We start from the raw sequence: 21,911 nt of genomic DNA, 5'->3' as shown, positions 1-21,911 counted from the left end.
AGAAACTAATAATGTTGATAATAAAGTTTAAGGTAATTTTCACAATGTTTCTGCGATTCCAGCGCCACTACTGTAATTTTGAAGTATCTTCCATGTTCTGCAAACTATAATTTATTTAATAAAATTCATCATAAGTGATCTCATAACTTTCATTTTTGTGTTTTAACCAAAGTTTGTTAACAAATTACATGTTATTGTAATTTTTCAGATACAATAGAACGTATGAGTTAAAATTCGCGTAATTTATCATCATTCAGCTATAGTGATACAGAATTTGATTGAGGAGACTTCATAGCTTCTCTGAAATTATACTGCCTTCTCAGGCCATTAAAAGTGACGAAAAGGAGGATTAATAAATCTAATGCCGTGTATCTTTTTTTCTTTATTTGAGTTTGAGAGTCCATGGAGAATTTCTCACTGAGTCACGAGTTTTTTTTCCTCAGTGTCTGGATGACAGAAATAGCCACAATATATTTGCCAACCAAATGAATCGAATTGTTGTCGAGAGCAGAAACTCTTTTTCTTCTTCCCAAAATCTCGTGCTAAGATCGTCGGATTTGATTAAATTTGTCCTTCAAATTGTTGATGAGATTCACATGAGACTCATCATCGATATTTTATCGTGAGGCCTGGTGGATTTATGAACAAGATGATTCCAACATCCGTTTCACGTGTTTCAAGTGGATTAGTGAACGAGGGCGATAGAGTACTTGAGGATGCTGCATGTTTCATTTTTTAGTCACATCCACCCTCTGCTCTTTTTCAGCCACTTTGGATGGTTAATAAATTGAAAATGATAGTTTTGAAAAGGGTGGAGGAGAAAATGTTTCAAAGTCAAGAAAAAACAAGCATTTAAATTCATGTTTTTAAATGCTAAAGTCTGTTATGCAGTCTCCTAAACTAAATGAAACAATAAATATTTAGATTCTATTGAGGATATCAGGTGTACAAAATTAAAGGATTTGAAATATTATATTTGTAACAATACAATTACTTATTCTTTTTTTTCCTGATTGAGTAGGGGTAAGTAGTCTCCCTTCGAACGTTCATGCCTTCGAATAATGTGAATTTTCTTTTGCTTTTACTAAGAGACTTACACATTTCTATTAAATAATTAGTTAGATTATCATCAATTATTGATAAATTACAAAATAATTATGTGTAAGTTTTTTAGGAAAATAAAAGAAAATTTATTTTATTCGAAGGCATGAACGTTCGAAGGGAGAGTACTTTCCCCTAATAAAATGGCATAATCCAGATTAAAGTAATTTGCTTGAAAATTTTTGCGAAAACTCTAAACTCCAGGAAAAATTAGGGCTTTGCAAAATATTTCTTAATATTTATTCAACTTGGTTTAGTTGAAAGCTTGAGAATTAAAAGAATTAATAAAACGGATATTTGACGGTGCACATTTTTAAAATGTTCTAAAAATGTATCTTTAAATGCAGAATTATTGGAATTGATTCAGTTGAAATCCAAAAACCAAATATTTCCTGATGGCTGATTAGTTAAACTAGTCCTAGAATGAAGTATTTTCGAAAAAAAAATGAAATTTTGGGAGAATTTAGTTGATGAAATACCAATTTTGATGTATTTTACTCCACGTTTCGTCTTGTAGAATAAGTTGTGATCTAGTCTTTCCGTATAGAAGTAGATCTTCAAAAATTCGAGAATCTATTTGAAGATCCAAAAAAGAGACTTTCTTACTTCTTAATACTTTCGCAAGGTGGCGGAAGTTACATCCTGTTCGAATTTCGAAGTGCTCAAGTGTCAAAATGTGACGGTCTTCACATTGTTGTGAGGAAAAAAACTGAACAATGACGTTTACTGTTTTCGCCCCAGTATTTATAGTAAGGCCATGTAACTCCGACGATTGCAAAACTCGGATGCCGCGACCGATTTAACTCCGATACATCCACTTAAAATATAATTTATATTTTTATTTCTGTAATTAATTACTGAAGTATCATATTATAACTATTCTACTTTAAGAAAAACCAAAAATTATATTTTTATCGGTTTAATAAGTGGGTAAAAGAAATATTTTTTAAGCTCGGGTCAGCTGGGTTGTGTACTAAAAATTTAATTTCTGAGAAAATTTTGCTGTTGACAGCTCGTCGCTGGAAAAAGTTTAGTGTTTTTTCTATATAATAAAACATTATTTGCAATCAAAATTATTAATAAAAGTTAGTGTAGTTATTGATCTACAAGGTGAGTAAGAGTTTATTGATAATATAAATAATTCATACAGAAATAAGTGATTTTTGTGAATGTTTACATTTCGATGCATGTCGGATGCGGTGAAAGTCAATGTTTTGGTTCAGAATTTGCATTGTTCAGGACTCTTTTTCTGTTTCAGATGCCAAAGGGAACAAAAGAAAAGACCTATAAGGACAAGCCCGACTCTAAGGAAGGTATTAGGAATGCCTTGCAGTGTGTACGAGATGGTTCTACCATAGCATATGCATCCAAAACATTTAATGTCCCAAGAACAACACTGCACAACAAATTGACTGGCAGATACCCGGAAGAGTGCCCCAATGGCAGGCCAACAATTCTTTCAAAAGAACAGGAAAAAGAACTTGTCAAATGGATCCTGGGATGTGCGGATGGCTGGCATCCCATCGGGAAGGAACAAGTTCTGGACAGCGTTAAACTCATCTGTGAGGTCTACAAAATTCCAAACCATTTTACAGCTGGAAGACCCGGAGACGTTTAGTTCAGGAATTTTCTTAAGCGTCATCCAGAACTCAGCAAACGCAAACCAAAATCCTTCTCATTGGAAAGAGCTACTGTTACTGCTGAAGACCTCACGGAATGGTTTCAGAATTGTCTTGGATATTTCACAGAACACAACCTTCTGAGCATTTCACCAGACCGTGTTTTTAATTGCGACGAAAGTGCCTTCTTTTTGACACCGGAAGATGGAAATGTCCTGTCCAGGAGAGGTTCACGTGTAGTTCCATCTCTTAAAAATTCAGGACCGAAGCAATGTATCACAGTACTCTTCATGGTGTCAGCTACTGGCGAACTTGCTCCTCCAATGGCTGTTCATAAAACTGACATTACTCCAAAAATTGCCATTCACAACGCAGAAGGATGGAAAATGGGAACGTCACCACAGAGTGGCTGGATGGATGGGCCACTTTTCTATGCTGGTCTTTATTTCCCGAAAAATGTTTTCCAACATTCAGAGGAGTCCATTATCAATAACCAGCACGATCAGGCCACCGACAATAATCCTTCAAATGATCCAGTCATCCCTGGAAACCAACTCTCTGCAACTTTTGAGATTCAACCGATCTTCGACACACTAAAACAATGCTATTTCTGTCCAGGAGAAATTCCAAAACGTCGTCAGAAGAAGAGGGTCAAAGCCAGCAATGTCAAACACCAGTATATTGTATCTTCCGAGGAAATTATCGCGGAACAGGAGGAAAAATTGAGGCAGGATTTACAAAAAAAGAAAGAAATTGCTGAACGGAAGTTGACCAGAGAGAGGAACAAAAATATAAGGGCAGAAGAAAAGGAGATAAAACTAAAGGAGAAACACATGGTAAAGGAAAAGGCTCAAATGCCAATTGAAGCTGAAAAGAAAAAACGTGGAAGGAAGTCAGCCAAGAAAACCGAGGAAAAATCAAAGAATTGAGTGCAATCTTAAAATAAATAAAAATATATATAATTAAATAATAAATTAATGAAATGAATTGATGGAATAAAACTCTAAAAAATGTTTTTGAAATAATATCTTCTCATTTTTATGCATTAAACTTTTCCTTAAAATGAGCATCCGAGTTTCATCGAATTCAACGGAGTTACAAAAAAGCATCGCAGTAACATTCTTGCGCATATATTAATATTATCGTAATTTTATTAATTTTCATCAATATTATTGCTAAAATTCTATTTCTATTATGATTCTAAATTAAACAAAGAATAATTCTATTGATTTGGAATGGCGAAAAAAATATTTCATCAGTCCAAAAACAAGCATTAAAGTCGCACTCAATGAAAAGTATCCGGATTACCTCTCTTTACTATAATCACTCCATAATCACTGAGTAACTCTTTTGCGAGCTTTTTAGTGTGATATTTGATAAATTTTCCCCAACTTGTTCGAAATTGAATTTGAATTCTTCGAACTTCAACGACATTTTGTGCAAATAGAGTTCCATTTACCTTTCATCCAAGACACTATTGGAGGATCAAAATCTACTTGTGATCGGGAGTAAATACAAAATCCTTCGTTAAAGAGCTAGGTTAACACTCATCAGCCAACAGGAAATATTTGTATTTTGGATTTTAGATGAACCAATTTTTTTTTTTAAAAATATGCATGTAATATATTTTTCAGTGTTTAAATTTTAATTTTTTGCTCTTTTACAAGACAATTTTTGGAGTATCATACCCCACCACGGTTTGTCATTTGACCGAAAAACGCTCAACAACGGTCGGTAGGTTTAGTGTTAATTTAATTAATAATAATTAATTTAATATTGCAACTTTAAAATAGAGGAGACTCGGCCAAATTAGCCAGCGAATGAAATTTTTCGTTACGTACAATTTGCAAAAAAGCGTTAGTATCAGGTTTATAAATATTTTAAAGAATAGGAAGAGAGGTGTTTACTTCAATAAAATTATGGTTTCCTCAATATTCCTTGTAAAGCAAACTATAACATACCAATATCCAAAACCATGCCCCACGCCCCTGGCAAGTTGCCTTAAATTTGAAGCCGCTTTCGCATATTTCGATTTAAATTTGTATGAGAATTTTTTTGCACTCGCGACCGTTACGCTAAATATCTAAAAAGTGAGAAGTTTTTCCGTATTATAAGATACCTTAACGTAAGGAGGGATAAATATACTAAATTTTTGTTTAAATACATTTTTTCCTCGGAGCACTGTGAGCTGAGTCCGAGATCAATGTAGGAAATTGGCTTCAAATAGCTCCATATAAAAAAAATTAACTTGCCACATGCTTGCCATGCCCCTGTCTCCCCTATGGTACAATTTTTCAATATTTTTTTCTTATGTCGCCCTCACTTTTTCTTTATCTAAAGACTTTTAATTTTGACTTGATAAAATATGTTTGTCAATAGATGAATTTCAATTTCTTTCCAAAATTTATCGCACCATTTAAAACTAGCCTAAACCGTCCATATAATTAAAGAGAATAATTTAATCAAAATTTACTTCTATTCCACTTGAATTTAATTTTTAATCTTGGTTTTCGTTTCATAACTTTCGAAGCGTATTTCATCGATTAGAGTTGCCTGAAAATATCGTCAGGATTTGTCAGATTTCAATATTCCGTGATAAAATTAAATTTCAATTTAGATTTGACACAGGAAAGAAAATGCAGCGTTTGGATAAAAAGAAACACAAAAGGCCATATTTTAAGTGATTAAATTTAACTAGATGTCGAAAGTGAGTACGAGTAACTTTAGAATTATTCATAATTGCTGTTTCAACCTTGCAGAAGTTACTCTAAATTTTTAATTTATATTTAAATTTATGAAAGAGGAACAATTATATAAATTCTTAAAAATGCAACTTTTTCAAAAAAATGTATGCAAAACATTCCTGTACTAAGGTTAATAAATTAGAAACATTACAAAATTATTTTTTTACGATATTTCTTTGAAATGTTTAACAATAAAGGGCCATGCCTTTTTGTACTTAATATGAGTGTTTAAATATCAAACAATCCCCCAGATCGTAAAATGATTGACCATCTAATAAATCTTCATGTTAAATAAATGTTCTCATTAATTATCTTTACAAGGAACACAATTAAAAATGCAAATGTATTCTGGTCAGAGAAATATTCACTTTCACAAGACCATTCCACTTACCCTTAAATCCCCTAAAAGATGTGCATAACATTTTAAATAAATTACCCCAAATATTTTGTTAAAACAATATTTAATATTGTAATTACGCTCATAAGCATTTAGGTCAATTCGTCATTTAAATTCTTAGTTAATTAAATCACAATTAATTACTGGGATACCTCGATAAAAAAGGGGGAGAAACCCCAACTTGTTCCACCCTCTGACTCTCAAAATTGCAGTTGAATTTAATTGCCTGTGAAAGAAAGGAAATTTCCTGGAGGAATGAATTAATTTTGTTGGCTGTGTCATTTCGCTTTCTGAATAATTTCTCTGATGCTTCTGGCAATCCTCAGGGTGGAAGGTGAATTTCCAAGAAGAATTGGGTCAATGCTGCGTAATTCTCACCAGTGGCTGGGCTAATGTTATGCCACTGGCTTCTTGAAGTGAAAGAAATGGTAGCTGAAGAGTGGAACAATGTGCCACTAATTCTGCAGCTTTTCCGGCCATTCGGATGCAAAACAGTGGCAAACAAAAAGACCCATTCAGACATATGTTTTCTCACGTTCCTCCAACTTCACTCAAGACATTCCAATTTATTTCTGCACGGGTGTTTTAGCTGGCCAGAAAAATTGGGTCGCCCTACCTTCCGGAAATTGAGTCTGAGACACTCTCAGAGATTTTTTTCCTAAAATTTTTTATTCCACTCCGGATGCCAAAAATTGCTTCTGGAGAACCCCTTTTTCTTCCAACTGATTTTTTTTCTCCTCCAGACTTTCTCCCATTTATCCGAAAAAATGAAATTCCTATTTATAGACTCCTTCACCAACTGCTGGACTTAATTTTCTGCCCTCCCTTCTTGGAAAAAATGACGGATTAAATGTAACTGAAGCTCTACTATTTCAATAAGGCATATTTTTGACGATTAGTGGCATTTAATTTTAGACAGGCAACAAGATAGAGACGTTGAATTATTCCAATAAATTTTAATCATGAATTATGCTGTCTTTCAGGGAAATTCCTCAGCGATGATGGAAGGGAAAGGGTTAGTCACATTTTTCCAGTTACACGCTATTTTTAAATGTCTATAATGACTTCATTAGCATCCCAGGGGATACTTTTTTTTCTGTGTCCAAAATAGGGGACAGCTGAATTTAATGATCTGCATTGGAAATTGCGTCCCTGTTTGTTGGACCCATAAAACCAAATTTCAACGAACAAGGCACCTCCAAATTGCACTCATTCAGCCCTTCTGGCCTGCAATTCATACAATGTGCTGTGCATGAAAAGCGGATATTTTAAAAAAAGAATCAAATTGGTGCTAAGATTGCACTTTAATCGCTCATTGAAGGTGCTTTACAGTCAAGTGTGCTAATCCGGGCGTTTCGCTATCTGGATCGTTTATGACTAGGGTAAAGTGGTACAAGTTGGACAATGGTACAATTTGGACAGGGCTTTTTGTCTTGATAAATTTAGTACTTCATTTTTATTTGTATATTTTTAATGCTTTAGTTTTATAATTTGTTCCTTGTGCTTAAAAACAAATTTTGTACTGTATTTATCAAGAAAAAGCCATCTCCAACTTGTACCGGCGAATTGTCCAACTTGTAGCATTAATTCCAAATTACATCACTTTACCCTAATCCACTTAAAATAATATTTTTATTTTTATTTCCGTAACATAATATAACTATTCATGTTTGAGAAAAAGCAAAAATAATATTTTTATCCATTAAATAAGTGAGTGTAATCGTCTCATTTCAATCTTGTGCCAGCTGGGTTCTTCACTAAAAATTTTCTAGCAGTGATATTTTCGCTAATGACATCTGGTTGATTGAAAACATTTATTATTTTTTCCTTGTGAAAAAGTATTTCAAATCCAAAGGTTTAATTAAAAGGGAATTAGCGAAAAGGCGACCCAGTTAGTGCATGCTGATTTATTACAGTATTATCAATATTTTATAAATTTTCTTTAATATTTTTGATATTTTTTTAATATTATGTTTCTGAATGAAACAGTGAATAATTTTATGGATTTAGAAGAAGTAAAAAAGAATATCATAATTCCAAAAACAAGCGTTTAAGTAGCACTCTTCGGAAAACTATCCAGTTACCCCACTTTACTATATTTATTTTACAAAAAAAAAAACACTGAAATCATTATTTAAATAAATAGTCACTTCACAATTTGAGCAGTAAAAATTAAATTAATTAATTTTATTTATTATTGCATTTATTAATGAATTATTAATTTATTTGTTAAATATTTATTAATTTATTTTTTTTGAAATTATCGTATTGAGCAGCTGGTTTTGGTAATACTTATGATTAGATCTAGTACTTTATTAGACAGTATATTAAATTTACTAGGAGATGATGGTCAGCCTTTGAATTCTATTCCATTAACACAATAAAATAGAATTGGATTAACAGTAAAGAAAAGAATTATTAGAAAAGATTTTTTGCTTTAGAAAAAAGAAAAATAAAGAAATATTTAAGGCTGGCCACGCTGGCCACCCTCCCCTAAACTTAGTATTTTCATTAAATATATTAAGTTCATTGCAATATATTGTTTTTTTTTTTCAATCTTAGGAAATGGTTTTTTAAAGAAAAGTATTTTATATTTTATTGTGCTAATTCTAAAATATTTAATTTTATATTTATATCGGATTTAGTTATTTTGATAGTAACTAATATTTTCACTAAAATATATCAAAAAACTACAAGTTTTTTTATTTTCTAAAAAATCTATTAAAATTACAATTGCTTTCACTATCAATTTTATAAATATTTTTCAATACTTTAAATTAGATAAAATTATATAAAATAATTAAAATAATACGTAGAAGTATTTAACTAACATTATATTTCTTTAATTTTTTGAATAAATTTTAGAAGGATATGTAGATTTGTAATGTAAAATTTTGAATTCCGGACAACTGGAAATTCTTGACAAATATATGTTCTTAAACATTTTAACTATGATGATCTAGTATAATAAAATTTAAGGAGCATGCATTTCTGGAGTTTAAAGATAATATAATTTTTTTTTTAAATAAATTTTTGAGAGTAGATTAAAACTTTTGTGTTGTACAAAATCCTAAAGTTTATTCTTAATTTATTTAATAAGTTTATTTTATTAGATTTCAGAAAGTATACCTGCGTTCATGTTCATTTACATGATTTGTTAAATTTACTAAATACAATATAAAACCAATCAACCGTAGTACAATTGTTTTGGGTATTATCCTAATATTTCACTAACTATTAACATATCTAATTCAAATCACAAGGTTAATTAAATATACTAAGATTAGTATTTGAGCTTCAAAGCTGATAAATTATGTATTTTAATTATGTAGGATTAAAACTTGTACTACACAGTAAAAAATCGTGTAAAAAAAATAACGTGTAATTTCCAAATTACCACTAAAAGAATTGTAAATTTTAATTTTTACCACTATAAAAATGGTAAATTTTGTGTAAAAAAATAATTTGTGTAAAAATTTTCAGCGTGTAATTCAAAAATGTAATTTTACCACTATTCAAGTGGAACTGTGTCACTAAAAAAGTGGTAAAAATTCCACTGCGTGTAAAATTTGATGCGTGTAATTCAAAACGTGTAAATTCACCATTACAGTTTGACAGCTGCAGGAAGCATCCATATCGGTGAGTATTTTCTCCTGTTTTTTGAGTTTTTATGCCCTAATTTTGATTAAAGAAGATCAAATCCTTTAAGAAAACAGTGAAATACATCATCTCAGTGCGGATTTCAACGTTTTATTGCGAGAAATTGTGGAAAAAAACCAATGTGAAATTATACCGTGGTGCTTGGCGTCACTTTGAGTGTTTCTGTCCGTATTTTGTCCAATTTTTCTGTCTCAAAGGGCATATTTTGGTCAGTGGTGGCCCCCAAAGTAGCCCCAAGTGTGATCATCATTCCTATAATAGTGAAATCCTTTAAAAATACGGTGCGAAAACTTGCATTTATTTCAATGGATTTTGAACATGTTTCAACTTGTCACAACTCCACATATTTTCTCCGAAATAGATGATTTCCCTTAGTGTTTTGTACTGTGGAGCACTCCTGTGATCTTTTAGTGGATCCATAATGCATCCCACAGTGATCCGCACATATTTAAGTGGTTTATCTTGAACTTATTTTTCCATTGTGGAATCTGGAATCCTTCCCGCGCTTCTGTCATTCCGGGAACAATTTCCCTTAGAGCCTTAATTGTGGGGCACACCACTGACAATCTGTGACTTCCACGGTTTCTACGGCAATACCCTTTTATACAATTGAGTTTATTTTATATTTACAGAGCAAAGTGGATCATGGGGATGGACCACAAGACGAGAAGAGGGTCTGAAGGTTGAATAAACAGCAGAAGACGAAATGCAACAATGATTAAGGAGGTGAAGGAGGAATAGTTGGTGGAGCAGTGAAGACAGCCAACAGCCCCCTAAGGTTATAGTTTTTTTCTTTAATGTTCGTCTTGTCTCAATCTTTTCACGATCGTTTAAATATTGTTCCCGGAATAACAAATTTTCCTTTTCAATCTCTTATATTTTGTAACATATTTTTTTTACAGATTTGCCCCCAAAGTCACATCTTCTTCGGGACATCAGCTGTTTAAAATGAAGGAATCTGAAGGGAATGGAAAATGGAGGAGCAAGGAATAGAGCGGTAGTATCAAAATTGTTATTTTGTAAATGAAATTAATATTTTGTATAAGAAAAATTACAAGGCAATAAAATTACACGTTTGAAATTACAAGTTTTTATATTTTACACGCAGCACTTTACACAAAATTCAAGGTTACATTCTACATATTACACGGAAAAAATTACACGCAAAAGATTACTCGCTGAAAATTACACGCTAAAGAAATTACACGTTTCCCAAAATTACCACTAAAATAGTGATGCAAAAAATTACCCACTATTTTAGTTGTAATATTTTTTTACTGTGTAGATATAGCAAAATTTCTAAATATAAGAAATGTCCTAAATCTACTATCTATATTATCTAATAATGGATATATAGATATGAAGATTTTGTAACTACAGAATTTGAAACAAAGTAAAATTCAACTCATAACTTTTAGTAAACCATTCACTACTAAGGTATTGAAATCCAGCTATTTTACTTATTAAGCAATATTAGCAAAAAATATAATAACCTACACTAATTCAAGTGATTTATATGATAAAAATTCTAAGAACACCTCTTTATCTATTAAAATTTTTATAAAATTACTATAAACATTACTGTAAAATTGCTAATTCTACGGTTAACATAGAAGTAGTAATCATTTGAGTTTCTTTCCAAAACTTTGATAATTTTTTTTTCAATTTTTTTACTGCTCGACCTCAAAGAGAAGTCCTGGACTCGGAATCATTTTTATTCAAGTTACTAATAAATCTGAGATAATGTTACCAGTCTTTAGTACAATAAAAGACCATCCAGTTGAGGAATTCTGTAGCGATATGACAATGTCATATGGCAAATTTTCACGATAAATTCGTGAGCAGGTCAACATTAAAGTCCAGTGAGCATCGAATGGTCATTGCAAGAAGCTTTATAAAGCTCTTAGTAATTGATATGAATTTTATCTGCGATTTATTTTTCCGTATATGCCACATAAACATTATTAAATTTGTCATATGGCATTGTCATACTGGTACAGAATTCCCCTACAGATTAGACTTATTAGAACCCTATGGAAAATTGTCTTTTATATGGAACTATTTGAAGCCAGCTCACGAGCTCAACTAAAGCTTGCAGATCAAAATTATTGCATCAGAAATTTAGTATATTTAATCCTCCACAGGCTTCAGCATGTTACAACAGGAGCCCAGTCCTAACTTGTAATACATTTCGCTTAACGATCGTGAATGCAAAAGAAAGCCCATATGAATCTGTATGTGAATGTGAGATTTGGTTTGGTTTGGTTTGAACTCCACAGACTACATACCAAGGGGTGGTGATAGCCATTGCGAACGGCTGTTTTCAGTTCCGAAAATATGCATAATCTCGGGACCCCCTGCAAACTGATAGGTACTATAATCGTGGTTTCTAAAACGAAACTTAAAATAGCTATTTCATAGGTTCTAATTGCTAGAATGTGATCTACTATAGGGCAAATAAAAGGCCTTATATCTTGCAAACATTCCAATTTCACATAGCTGAATCCTTTTGGCAAGAAATTTCGTTGTAATTTTAGTCAAACTCACATTTGATGTGTAATTTTGAATGCTCTTTTTTATGAACAATCGGATGAACTAAGTTTATAAACTTGCAAAACTCACTCAAAAGTCAGTGAATGATTCAATTCGAGTGACACTTCGTCAATAGTCCCTTCTCTCTGGGTATTGTATATTATTTTGCATTTTGTCCAATTTTGTCGAGTGAGCAACTGGCAATAGCCAGAGAAGGAATCGCATGCAAATTTCATTGATTCTCCTTCGAATTTTTGGTCTGATTGGCGTGACTCGACATGAATAAATTCCTTTAACATCTCTTGCTGAATAATGAGACAGTGACTTTGATGCCTTCGATGGCAGCTTTTTGTGAGAAAAACGCACCGAAAGTGTTGCACAAGAAGCTCCATCATAAATCATCCCCGAAGTGTCCAGGTGCTTGAGGAGGATTAGAGACCAAAGGGTTGGTTTTTTTTTTTTAAACTTCATTAGAGCCTTTTTCTAACCCTTTTTTCATTGTCTGAAATAGTCTAAAAGATGATTTTTTTCTGGGTAGACACAAAAAGTCCATTTCATCTTTTTTTGTATTCTTTAGTCCTTTTAGGACAAAACGACCTTAAGGAGATCTACAAAATGAGAAAAAAATTCCCTAATTATTAACGATAACATTTGGAGGATTTTATCTATCGCCTGCCCTATATTTGGAAAGCAAAAAACCATGTTTATTTTGATCATGTCTGTCATCTTCATCTCACTTTATTTTTTCCTCCAAAACATCCCTGGATGTTTTTTTTCGCTCGAAAGCCCAAGAAAATACGTCTTGAGGTAACTGTGGAAAAAAAACGAAGAAGCAGATGATGCGACTCCCTCTTGAATCTTCGCAACATTCAAAGATCATCACTCATCATCGTCAATTTTGTCAGAGTTTTTTCCTCCAACTCGGAAGATCCTCTTGAGGACACTCTTGTTTCCAATTTCATGCATTCATTGAAAACAGAAATCTTCTTCAGGAGTAAAATGGGAAGCACATTTTTTACTTGGGAAGATGTCTCAAATTCGGAAGATTTTGCCATCAGGAGTGTTCCTTCTTCCTCCCACGGAATGCCTTTGCCAGATGATGTGAAGTGCGAAAAAAGACCCTCCAGACTCCCTTTCTTATCTCGCCTTGAGTGCAGGGTGAGAAAAAATCCATCTCGATGTTACAGAAATGCAAATGAGTTTCTGGTATCTCCTTTGCTTACTCAGGGATGATGTCGTGGGAAGATTGAGGAAATGTTTACGCTTGATTTGTGTAATCTGAGGAATTTCGGAAAGTAATTGGAAAAATTTAACAAACCATCGAAGTAATTAAATACATTGAAGAGACACTACTAGGATAAAATTGGATAAAGATGTTTGAAATATTTTTGAAAAATCAATCCCAAAATATTTAATCTAATCATAAATTGTTTTTGCAGCCATTTTAATAGATTCAAATTGTAAAATGAGACACTATCCATCATAATATTTTCGAAAAATCTGGAACCTTGTACATCAAAAGTACAAATTTTATCTTAAAAACTTTTTTAGAATGTTCAATTTTTCTTTTTTAGAAACTATGAAATCAAAAAATTTGAACCAGAAGCTTTTTTTATTTCTTCTATGTTTTAATAATGAAGTAAGTGAACATCTAAAAACATATTGGATACAGATCTTCCGGTGTCTCAACTAAAAACTCAAATTTTTCTCCAAAGCTTTCGACCCTTGGTATGGGTGTTCCACAGTGAGCTGGAAAATGTTTTGTTTTGTTTTCAGAATCTTTCTTTAGAATTTTCAATCTTTTTCTCCTCCCTGAATTTAGAATTTTTTAATTATCTATGAAACTTTTAATGTCTGCTTACATCTACTTTGGAAAGCTTTGGAGAAAAATTTGAGTTTTTAATTCAGAAAGAGATGTGAATGTTACGAATACTTGGAGATCTGGGGCGGGATGATAATTTTTCGACACTATCGACTCGATCGACTCGATAGTATCGATAAATCTATATCTGTTGGATTAAGTGAATGTAGACTTTTTACGGATTATTGGTCCATTCATTGAGACATTCTTAAAAGAATGAGACTGTTGATAAACATCTATATTAGTTACAGAAAGTGCAGCTATCGTTTAAAGTTTTCAGAATCGACAGTCGATAGTATCGAAAATATGTTATCATGTCACCTCTGAATGCAATATAATCCGTCAGATACTTCACCTAAATCTAAAAGCATGAAATATTTAACAAGATTAGCTGATTTTTTTATATATATTTCAAATCTTTCTTAAAGATAAATTGTGTCCCAAATCACACTTGATATCGCAACATGATAACCTAAATTGGAAGCCTAAAATGGAGGATTTAATCATTAATAAATTAAGCTATTTTATGTACTTTATTTAAGTTAAATCTTGCGTAATTTATGAGACACCCGATATCAGAACTAAAATAAAATAAAATTTAATATTTCATGTGTTTTGGTAATCAATTTTGTTATGACTTAACAATTTTAATACCTTAAAGAAACTTTTAAGTAATACATCCTCTGTCTCAAAAAATTTGCACGATTAAGAAATTATTTGTAGGAATTCTTTTATTATTGTTAAAAAACTTAAATAAATGACCATACGTGAGGTATTTTAAAAACAATTAATATTTACCTTAAAAGATCCATTATTCTTTATAATTTTGCTCTATAAAAAGATTTTTCTTGGGATAAAACTTTTTCCCAAATATACGACTTTTTCTAGGACATAGAGAGTTTAAAATAATAATAAAAATAATCTATTATGTCTGTTATTGTTATTTACTGATTATTTATTTTTGAAGTTATTAATATCAATAGCATGTTCGTTTTAATTATTTGATTTAACAGGATGTCGGCCAAAATAGGCCTGAGGCCTAGAACCTGGGCAATGAGGCTTTATGTGTTGAACAAAAAGAAAAAAAAGAAAACAAAAATAATAATTTTAGAGGGATGTCTCTGGTGATTTCCCGTGAAAATGTTAGTCACCCTAAGATGAAAACACTTTTTTGGTTTTACCCAGAGCTTTCGATCCTGATGGGGATCTTCTTCAATGGCTGGGCATTAAAATTATTTATTTGCAACGAATTTCTTTTTAACATTTCATAAAGGTCATTCTTTGGACAATTTTCAACTAAATTGTGTTTCCAGAGTCTTTCTTAGGGATCGTGTGGTTCATGGGGTTCCAGGTTCTGCATCTAAACTGGCAATCACCGGAGACATCCCTCTAAAATCAATTGCGCCAGTTCATCGTTAAATAATAATAAGTTTAGAATAACAAAAATAATAAGTTTAGAATAAAATAAAATAATAATTTCATAATGGATAACTTTTTAGTTTTCTTTTTACTTTTCGAGATCTTGAGGTTCTCCGATGGTCTTTTATTGAATTAAAATTCTACGACATTGAAACAAATCTAGGAAAATTGAATTCAGTTCCATTTTTAAATTTTCGATATTTTCGTACTGTAACCATTAAACGCTGATCACCATAGAAAATTTACAAAAATGCTAATACGACGCACTATTTATTAAATTCGAGACACTTTCCCCCTTTTAATTGGGAACAATATATTTGTCAAAGAGTCATTTCATAATATGGCTAAAATGTTATCGTTTCACGCTTTTGAATTGAACCTGTGATACTGAGGGATTAACGATTTTGATAAATAATTTTTCCAACAAAAATCCAGTACAAAACAAATTGACTGTTGTTTGAGAAGTTCTCAACGGTAGAAAATGAGCCCAACTCTTGCGACATGCTGCTCATTCTTTCGTCGAGAACACAACTTCTCACCAATAGTTGGAAACTTCCTCCTGAATTGAGATAAGAGAGTGTGACAGGAAGGAGAACACTTTTTACCATACAATGTTATGTTCTTTTTTTTCCTTCAGCTGTAATTAATGGCGTCACGATGCTACACAATCGATTTGTTGACTGATACGTCTCGAGAGGGAGTCTCCTCTATTCTTTAGCCCCAAAGAATGTCTTGAATACATAACAGATTTTTTTTGCGTGTCTTGTATAATATGGTTAATTAATCGGAAATTGTGAGATTTCTTAAGATTGATCTCTGCGGTGCAAAAAAATCGAGAGTATTGGAGGGAAAACAATGAAAGGAAGCTGCAGAGCTTTATGAATGAAAAGCATGACAACAAAAGGAAATTATTTGTGTATTTATGCATTTCTGCCAAGCTATTATTTCACTCAATTTGCATTTTATAAAGCTGTGATATTGTTGTCCATTCAAGGTCACTTACTTCTAATACTTCGTGTCCGGTATTTCCATTCATATAAATTGTTGAGAGTTTCGCTGAAAGAAATACTGAATTGGCGGGCTTTCGTTGACTTCCGTTTGCAGTTTCGATTTTTGAGGGGTTCTTCTTCCCTCGATATTTTAGTTATAAGGGATCGGCTTGAAGGTCAGGAAAATCCTTGAACCATTTCTTATGGGATTACGCAAAATGTCAGCGAAGCGAAGAGTATCACTTTAATCGGCTTTCCAGACCCTGCTAAAAAACACAAACACCTTTTGCTAAAAAAAAACCGCCATGGAAAATCTCTTGGGACTAAAGGAAGGGAGACATGCAGTGATATTGATGGATTAAAGGTTGATGGAGTTTCTTGCTGTTTGGTGAATAACCAAAAAAAAGCATTAAGCTGCAACACTGCATTCAATTGATAAGGTCGCATAGGCATAAAACACTTCTTTATATGCTTTCATTCCCCATCATTCACTCTAAAAATTAATTCAATTGGCAATTGTCGTGAAAGAAGAGCCCAAAGAAACTCTGGAAACAATACAAGAGGTGGATAGGCGAGTAGAAAAAAAAAGAACAGAGGAAGCTCGTTTACCTCATTTCAGACACTAAAGTCATAAATTCTGAAGTAAATAGTCCAAGAAGTCACTTTAAATTTATTAATTGAGCTTCTTCATGAACTTACTCCCTCGACTTCTACCGGACAACCGTGAATTGTTCCACGAATTTTATATACAGATTTTTTTTACCGAAGCGTCCTCCTAATTTGGCTCTTCGGTGGGTTCTTGGTCATCAGAATCTGGAAGAAAAACCTGAAGCACTTGTGTCCAAAAGACCGCAATGGTCTGTTGATGTTTGTGCTCCAGTGACGTACGCCATTCGCTGATATAATGATGTTATATATGGCTCGATGTTTTTTTTTTCATCTTCAGCCGAAGGTGGGGAGCTTTTATGTAAGTTGGACTCACTGTAGTATGACGCTCAACAGGGAGTTGGCAGTAGTGCCCCTCTGAAATTGCTACAAAAACCAAATAAAGATTCTCTTTCGGACGCTACTTTGCCAAGTGCCATCGAGATTCTTTGCCATTCGTTCTATTAATGCAAACAGAGTTGAAATTCGGAAAGATTAGAAATAGGTAAAAATTTTAACACAGCTACAACATCGTTTGAAGGAACTAGGGTCGAAGGAACACCTGTTTGGCAGGGAATAGTTGTTGGTTTTTTCATTAATCAACCTTTATAAGGATGGATGTTGAAATTTCATATCTCAAATGGCGCAGAAAGAATCTAAATAGGTTATCATACACGAATTCTTAAAGTGTTAATAGATGTTCCTTCACTGAGAGAAATCCGAAAAAGTTAAAATAACATTTCGGAAATGTTAATTTTACCCTGCAGTATTGATCCGAAATCGGTGTAAATATTACCCTTTTTTAGGTGTACTGGGGGTTAAAGTTACCTTTTTTCATGTTAATTTTACCTTTAAAAAGGTGTAAAATTAACATTAAAAAATTTTGATATATTTTTACACCTAAAGAGTTAAAGTTATGAGGAAAAAAAGTTAATCGCATCCTTTTTTTCTCAGTGTTAGACCCTAGGGTAAATGTGCCAAATTTCGGTATAGTTGCATGCAAGCGCAAAAGTTCCAAGATTAAAAATTAATATTTGTATATTAATTGATTTTTTATTACTTCTTTTTAAGAAGTGTTGCTTGGAACCTTGTAGATAGTTATTTGTTTTTATTTTCTCTAAAATTATTCTTAAAGCACTTTTAAAATGAATAAAACAGTAGAGTTTTGGTGGGCTATATCGACCACCCTCATTCTCATAGTTCCTTTTGCCATTCCGGAATTCTTCCAATGTCTTTTTCACATCATCTCGTTAGTTGAATTGACATTTTTTGTTATTTTTTACATTGTATAATCTCTAGAGTATGCAAAAACTAAAAATTCATGGAAATTCGAGGAACAAAAAATGGCCGGAATTGCAAGCTGGCCGAAATTTAATACACTTACCCTATGCCTTTTTAAAAGCGAGGTTTATATTCATGCTTTCTTGTATGAGGACAATGTTTAAAATTCTTATTCAAGGAGAATTAAGTGCACTGATCTAACTGGAATCAAATCAAATACTTTTCGCACTAGAAAATTTCTGGTGACCTAGAAGGGATTAGAACTTCAGATATTATTTATGAATTTATTTAATGTTATACAAATCTTTGTTTAAAGGGGAAACCTGAATTACAAAAGGCCAAAAGAAATTGCTATTTTTTTATTACTGAAATCCATTAATAAATTATCTAAAAATATATGTACAAAAGTAATTTCAAAAATTAATTCGAAGTTTTTTCGAAGATACAGAGACTGATAATTTTTTGGCATCCTAATTCAGGCTACCATCTTAAGAGCGTTTTTTATTTCTGTTTTAAGGAATACTCTTTTTAAATATCCCTCATTTTTAATAAAAATAAATAAATGCTTAATAAAATTATCTAAGTTTTGTTTAACAAATACCATAATAAATTCCATTTTGTAAATTATTGTCTTACTCAGGAAATAAATTTTTATATTCACACTCCCTTTATACTGAAAAAAAAAGAGGCTACGATTAACTTTTTTCGTCATAACTTTAACACTTTTCGGGTGTAAAAATATATCAAAATGTTTTAATGTTAATTTTCCACCTTTTGAGGGTAAAATCAACATGAAAAAAGGGTAACTTTAACCCATAATGCACCTAAAAAGGGTAATATTTACACCGATTTCGGATCAATACTGCAGGGTAAAATTAACATTTCCGGAATGTTATTTTGACTTTTTCGGATTTCTTCAGTGTAAGAATATAAAAGAAACCTTTTTATTTAAAATCTTTTGAGCCTTTAGCTGCACAAAAATTACGAAATTTTGAAGATCTTTGAAAAAGAGCTAAACTTTGTTAAAATAACTAAGTTAATTTATGAAATATACTCAAATTTGTAGTTCAAAAGTTTATGGCGCAGATAGTTGCTAATAAAGCTATTTTACAAACAACAATTTTATCTATGAGCTTTATAAAGATTTTCATTTTCAATGAAAAAGAAGCTGACTTAAAGGATATGTTAAATTCGAAGCTAACTGACAGTCTTTTTAAACAGATTTCAATCTTTTATTGAAAATAGAGAAAATTTAAAAGAGATTGAAAAACTGTAAAGTATTTAGAATTGAAAATTACATTCAATCGTAATCACAAGGGAATGAGTACGATATTGTATATTTCACATATTTCTCATACAGTCATTAAACTTGAGCGTTTATTCTATGAATTACTAAAATTTATTATTAGAAATTTAAAAGATAAAGTATTAAGGAATAAGAACAAACTTTAGTAGAACTATTATTAGTTGATCAGTTTGATAAAATTGATAATATTTATTCCATGAAAAAACAATTAAATATATCACGAAAGGCAAGAGAATCTATTTATATACGTTGTTTGAACGCCTGAAATTTAAAATTTTATTACAACTAGTTTCTTTTAATTTATCATCCCAAAATACTATATTTTTGAAAATAATTCTCACTGTTAACTGCCCCATCTTTCTCTATTGTAAAAAATATTAAAAATGGATGGTTAATAAAATGACTGTCTTGCGAATTGCAAAACAATCTTAAAATTTGTGAAAGAAAATGTTTCACTCTTTATGCTTCGCTTTTTACAGAATTTTTGAAGGATAGTAACTTTAAATATCTACTTTGAGAACTTGAAAAATTCAAACAATATTTTTTTTTCAAATTTTTTTAAAAATTTGTTTTAAAGCTCTAAAGTTTTACCATAGATCTACATTCTTATCCATACATAAAAAAAAAATTTATGGTTTCAAAAAGTATTTAATTACTTCCTGATATTCAACTTTGAATGAAAGTCTTTCACGGAAGCAAAAATACTTTTTCTTTAAAGCGCCTTCTAATTGCCTTTAAGAACTCAGAACCAATCACGTTGATTTTGGCTGCAGAAGGCCCATGAAATTCCCAAAATTATGTATAATTAGACGATTTTGCGTAAAAAAAAACGCAATGGAGTTTCCAAAAAGCCACAAAAGAGCCTCAGTATTGCCCACAATATTCAATTACGTTGCATTTGGCTAAATACTTAATTGCACTTTCATCGGGAGGGAACTGTGATAGCACTGATCTAGATAAAAATTTCGCCATGGCCCTAACTCTGGCTTATGCAGCACGCTATATTTCGTCGAAGAGTTTGTGCTGTTTTCTTTTACGCTTTGGTGACTTACGGCAAAAAGCGAGATCACCCCAAATGGTGAATGAACTGGCTTCTTCCTCGTGCTCAAAAGCAAAGAAATAAGGTAATAAAAGAAGGTAAAATAAAAGAAAAGAGTCAGACATATGAGGAATAACAAATAAAACAACTTCCATTAATTTTCATTTTTTTTTTGTTGTTGTGGAAGGAAATTATTTTAATAGACTGTATACGCACATTTCCCGACACACTGGCTTTTAATTTAAAAATTATGCAAAATGGGAAATATTCAGCGTGATCATTCATAAACATTTTTTTTCGGAGAATTCTTTTTTTATCGCACTTGGCATGAATGATGAACAGAGTTTTTTAATTAGTTGTGCAGCATAATTTTTAGGTGTTTCCCTGACTTGAGCTGTTTCTTTTATTCGGTAATGATGCCTCGCAAGAAATAAACTGTCAACATGTTGAAGGAGTTTACGGACAATTTTTATACCACGAAAAAGAGTCAAGGTTTAGGGACAGGCTTTTGTGAAAAAAAAATGTTTTAAAAAACATAGAGGTGGAAGTGTAACAAGAAGTTCCAGTGCACTTGACCGTGTCCAACTTCAATGTCTTTTGCATTTCCGGTTGAGGATCTCTCCTAATAAGGGTTGCACACATTCAAGTTAAAATACATTACAACTGTATTTACATGAAATTTACAGGTATGTTATGTAAAGTGAAAATTAAAAAGCAATAAAGAATTTAAAGCAGTTATTGAGACCTTTCGTTTGCGCTCGAAATTGAGAGAAACAACAGCTACAACCAATTGCATATTACACATTATTATCTGAAGTTATGCTCAAGAAGTACTTCAATTTTTAATGCCACTAGTGACAAACTCTTGAAGTACTGAAGTACTTAAAATTTTAAATGTTTACATTACTGATTTAATCCTTTAACGACGAGACACTTTTTACGAACCGAAAATCAACAATAAAAAAGAAACTAATAAACAAAATCAATAAAACGTCCTACATCTCACCTTAGAAAGTTCAACAGAGGCTAATTCGGTGTATTTTTGCCTCTATGAACGATAGGGACAAAAACAACCCAAAAATTAAAATAATTTTTCTGACAATACCAATGAAGGACAATTTTCACTCTAATGAAAAATATTAAGTATAAGTATTATAGTTTTTATTTTAGAGTATTTTAAAATAATTAAAATTAATTTTCAAAATGAGAATTTAATAATTCGTCATTTTTTAGCTTAAATATTTTTTATTATTTAGCAAATAGCTGGAGAATTGCAAAAAATATCCTAGATTCCTTTAACTATCTACTTTGCAATTAC

The 21,911-nt window shown here is 31.7% G+C and overlaps 1 protein-coding gene across 1 annotated transcript; it reads left to right on the top strand.

The window, feature by feature from the left end:
* Nucleotides 1–1,962: 1,962 nt before the first annotated feature.
* On the top strand, nucleotides 1,963–4,029 carry LOC129810418 (uncharacterized). The gene is made up of 2 exons (XM_055860886.1): nucleotides 1,963–2,211; nucleotides 2,360–4,029. The coding sequence occupies exon 2, from the start codon at nucleotides 3,011–3,013 to the stop codon at nucleotides 3,647–3,649; it is 639 nt and encodes a 212-aa protein (XP_055716861.1). The 5' UTR covers nucleotides 1,963–2,211; nucleotides 2,360–3,010; the 3' UTR covers nucleotides 3,650–4,029.
* The last annotated feature ends 17,882 nt before the right edge of the window (nucleotides 4,030–21,911 follow it).

Source organism: Phlebotomus papatasi, chromosome 1 (genome assembly GCF_024763615.1).
Source record: "Phlebotomus papatasi isolate M1 chromosome 1, Ppap_2.1, whole genome shotgun sequence".
Lineage (NCBI taxonomy): Eukaryota > Metazoa > Arthropoda > Insecta > Diptera > Psychodidae > Phlebotomus > Phlebotomus papatasi.
This window is presented reverse-complemented; position numbering and strand designations above follow the sequence as displayed.